Source organism: Symphalangus syndactylus, chromosome 24 (assembly GCF_028878055.3).
Source record: "Symphalangus syndactylus isolate Jambi chromosome 24, NHGRI_mSymSyn1-v2.1_pri, whole genome shotgun sequence".
NCBI classification, from domain to species: domain Eukaryota; kingdom Metazoa; phylum Chordata; class Mammalia; order Primates; family Hylobatidae; genus Symphalangus; species Symphalangus syndactylus.
This window is the reverse complement of record NC_072446.2, coordinates 41504380-41508450: the sequence shown is the minus strand read 5'-3', so window position 1 is coordinate 41508450 and position 4071 is coordinate 41504380. Positions and strand designations below refer to the sequence as shown.

The 4071-nt window shown below is 44.6% G+C and overlaps 1 protein-coding gene across 1 annotated transcript; it reads right to left on the bottom strand.

The window, feature by feature from the left end:
• Positions 1 to 354: 354 nt before the first annotated feature.
• DEFB132 (defensin beta 132) lies at positions 355 to 4071 on the bottom strand. Its single transcript, XM_055265669.1, has 2 exons — positions 3959 to 4071; positions 355 to 2385 (listed from the first exon to the last, which is right to left on the bottom strand). The coding sequence occupies exons 1-2, from the start codon at positions 4014 to 4016 to the stop codon at positions 2156 to 2158; spliced, it is 288 nt and encodes a 95-aa protein (XP_055121644.1). The 5' UTR covers positions 4017 to 4071; the 3' UTR covers positions 355 to 2155.

The window sequence follows — 4071 nt, the reverse complement described above, 5'->3', positions numbered from 1 at the left end:
GGAGGCCAAGGTGGGCGGATCACCTGAGGTCGGGAGTTCGAAGCCAGCCTGACCAACATGGAGAAACCCCGTCTCTACTAAAAATACAAAAATTAGCCGGGGATAGGGGGATGCATGCCTGTAATCCCAGCTACTCAGGAGGCTGCAGCAGGACAATTGCTTGAACCCGGGAGGCGGAGGTTGCAGTGAGCCAAGATCGCGCCATTGCACTCCAGCCCGGGCAACAAGAGTGAAACTCCGTCTCAAAAAAATAAAAAATAAAAAAAGTGCTAAACATTCACCTACCATATGATTCAGACATTCCACTCCTAGGTATTTACCTTAGGGAAATGAAAGCATACGTCCATACAAAGATTTGTACATAAATGTTCATAGAAGCTTTATTTGTAATAGCCATAAACTGGGAACAACCCAAATGTCCATCAACAAATCAGTGTACAAATGAATACTATTCATATGATGGAAGAGTATTTATAAACAAAAAGGAATGAACTCCTGCAATATCCAATAAGATGGATGAATTTCAAAATGATATCTTTTGACATACACAAGAACTTAATATTTAATGCCACTTAATCAATTTATTCTTACATGAGTTCTGCCTCTATTGTTATATTTATAAGAATTTCCTTGCTCTTAAATTGAATATTTGACCACACAATCTTTTAATACTTTACTTTTACACGGTCATTTTGAAACCATCTAGAATTAATTTTGGTCTAAGATATAAGTTAGGGAATGAGCATTAACATCTTTTCTTATCTGGTTTGCTAGTTTTTAGGACCGTTTTTAATTATTTAGGCCTGAGTGTTTTGGTTTGTTCTTCTCAGATAGAAGTTAGTACCTGTCAAATAAATATTATATAAAACTAACGGGCATCAAACTGTAAGAGGAAATTTATGCATAATTCTGCTTTCCAACCAAACAAAAAAGTCATAATTTTCATGAGTTTTGTATCATATAAGGAGACAATTTTGACAACTACAGCATAAATGCAATTTTGAGTAACGTTATTATGTTCCATTATTCTACAAGCATTCTATTTCTTTGTATTTATAGATGGCATTAGTATATAATATTTTACCATTTAGATTTTTTCATTTTCTCAGCATTTTAAATAATATTATATGGAAAACCTTTGTGCCCATAACTTTGTGCTTCTCTTGGTTAATTTATGATGAGCCAGTTCCCAGCAGTAATGTTTAGTGGACGAAACAAGTAGAGTTCTGCTTCTCCGTGCTTATTTCCGCACAGCTTCCCAAGAGGATTATGCCAATTTGGCACCATGGGTAGGCACGTTTGAGTCACCAGCATCATGCCATCCTTGCTTTTGGGGTGTACTACCAATGGTGGCTATGTATTCTGTCTGCTTTGTTACTCAAATGAATAAATAAATACCTCACAAGTCAGTCTACCTAGCTGGCCAAACCTAGACTTTCAGCTCCTTTCTCTCCCTCCTTATACTCTGTGGCAGCCATGGGGGTGCACTGTTCAGATTTCCTTTCAAGAGAACTTGCTTCAAGGAGATAGTTGGTGGACAGCCTCAAGCTGTCATACTTCCAGACCTATGGTAGCAGTCACCTCATGTTCTCCAAGGGCTGTTCTCAGCCAAAGACTGAACCCCTGGGATATGAGAACCTGGCTATTCCTGCACTGTATGAGCTCCTCTGAAGGGCAAGCCTTGCTTTGGGCCTCCCCATCTGTTTGGCTGAGACTTTCTTAGAGCTGTAGTCTCAGTCTCCTTCTATTCGATCCTCCTCTATCCCTCTGTCTTTTGATAGGTATCAGGCCAGCATTGCAGTCTGAAGGCTCTCCCTGCCTTTTGCTGCTCTCTCTCACCTTTGTCCATCAGAGTTCTGTTCTCCCAGTCAATCTTTTGCATGTCCAGTTCTGTCTTGACATTTTTCATTTGGAGGACCCAAACTGACAGATCCCCTGTGGATGAGTCTGCATGATGATTGTTCTCATAAGATAGACACAAACTCTAAATTAGTTATTAGATGAATGACAGAATGATAGAAGACAGAAGTTTTGGGGTTAGCTGTAGATATTTGCCCCAAAAAGAGGAGTCTTGGCTAGTTCTCAACAATGTAGGAGGAATTGGAACTGCGGAAATAAGATTTCTTTCAGTTGGTGGAGGCGATAGCAGTGGTTATTATGATGTTACGGTCGTTTGTTGCTTCTTGTCTTTCCTTTGTGTGTTTCTTCTCCTTGATTGCCAATGGTTACCGATGAGCTGTGGTAGGTCAGGCTTCGGCAGGAAGGAGTAGCTGGCGCAGCATTTTCTGGAAGCGTTGCACATGAACAATGCTGTCTCCCCCTGGTGGCAATATGTCCTGCAGTATCCTTGGGTGTCACTCACACATTTTGACCCACCTCCACTGGCTGTATGGGAGAGGACAAGACAGAGAAGTCGTGGTTAGAAGCAGCACAGGACTGCTAACGCGTCAGCGCCAGATGGGAGTGTTTGGCTTTTTATTCTGAGATGTGTCCTTAGGATGTTGTGCAAATGAGACTTGGGAAAGCCAGTGATGAGGAGACAAAATCTCCCTGGATTGATGGCCTTGGGGAACTCTGTCTGAGGAGCTCTTCTTCTTTGCCAGTATCTGCATCTTTGAAGCTTTTTGCCAAATTTGATACTGCAGAATAGGATGTATGGGTAGAAACAGGGGTGGGGAGCCAGGTCTTCATGGGTAAAAACAGGGGTGGGGAGCCAGGTCTTCATGGGTAAAAACAGGGGTGGGGAGCCAGGTCTTCATGGGTAAAAACAGGGGTGGGGAGCCAGGTCTTCATGGGTAGAAACAGGGGTGGGGAGCCAGGTCTTCATGGGTAGAAACAGGGGTGGGGAGCCAGGTCTTCATGGGTAGAAACAGGGGTGGGGAGCCAGGTCTTCATGGGTAGAAACAGGGGTGGGGAGCCAGGTCTTCATGGGTAGAAACAGGGGTGGGGAGCCAGGTCTTCATGGGTAGAAACAGGGGTGGGGAGCCAGGTCTTCATGGGTAGAAACAGGGGTGGGGAGCCAGGTCTTTATGGTCAGGGAGGAGTTTGGATGCTCAGAAGGGAGAAATGGGGCTATTCTCACTCACCCCACAGGCTCACTTTTAAGGTGTTCCTGCCTTACTTGTTTTCATAGACTGTAAAACTGTAAATATCAGTCAACCTGGGGCAAAGTGGGAGGAGTCAAATCATTCTCCAAAATCACTAAAAAGAAAATAATGGTTGCTAGTGACAGGGCATTTTTGTATTCACACAGTGCCGCGTACCATTTCACCATCTGGTGAAATCTGTTTGCCTCAGTACTCTGTGTCTGCCATTGGCTCATAGCGGGGGCCTCTTCGGAGCACCCTCAGGCCTCTTTGGCTTTCTTCACATCCGTTGCCTGGCCCTCCTCTGATCTCTCTCTCTCCCTGCTCTCTGTGTGTCTGACTCTCTTTCTGACCCTGCATTATCTCCTAGCTCCAGGGTTTGAGCTGAACCCATTACTTACCATCCTGTGGGAACTAGCCCTCTAAGAGGTCTACTTCCATCCCCCACCTGCCAGCTGTCTGTTGAGCATAGGGACGGGAACCTCAGTCTCTTCCTTCTAGGCTCAAAATCTCCTTTGAGCTCCAACCCAGGGCTGATCTCAATGGATGCACATGGTGATGACGGAAGCCTTCAGTGTCTTAGGAGGTTAGATATAAGGAGCTCACATAAAGTGAAAGAAGATATTTTGGTTCAGGTTGAGGGTGACTATCATTTTAGAATAGAAAACAAATTTTTGTAAAGATTATATAGGGTGGTGTTTGGGTGTGGGATATCAAGGCTAGTGGTGGTTGTTAGGAGATCCCTACCTTAGGCTGGAACTCAGTGGGTGAGCCCTGCCTCCACCCAGCCTGGCTCATCTATCACCAGAGCAATCAGATCTGCTAGTGTTCCTCGTTCTCAGTTTTCCTTTCCTCCTATTTATCCAGTTTACCTGGGATCACCTGGGTCAGGAATCTGAGGGCTGCCAAGACCAGGAGCAGGAACTTCATGGCTGAAGGGGTGGCTTGGGGAGCTGGTGGTGGTTTAATGGAGTTGGGTCCCTCT

Bases quoted from the DNA above. Each gene is read 5' to 3' on its own strand.
- DEFB132 (XM_055265669.1), bottom strand. From the start codon at position 4,016: ATGAAGTTCCTGCTCCTGGTCTTGGCAGCCCTCAGATTCCTGACCCAG. The intron at 2,386-3,958 runs GTAAACTGGATA...TCTCCCATACAG, and splicing joins CCTGACCCAGGTGATCCCAG to CCAGTGGAGGTGGGTCAAAA.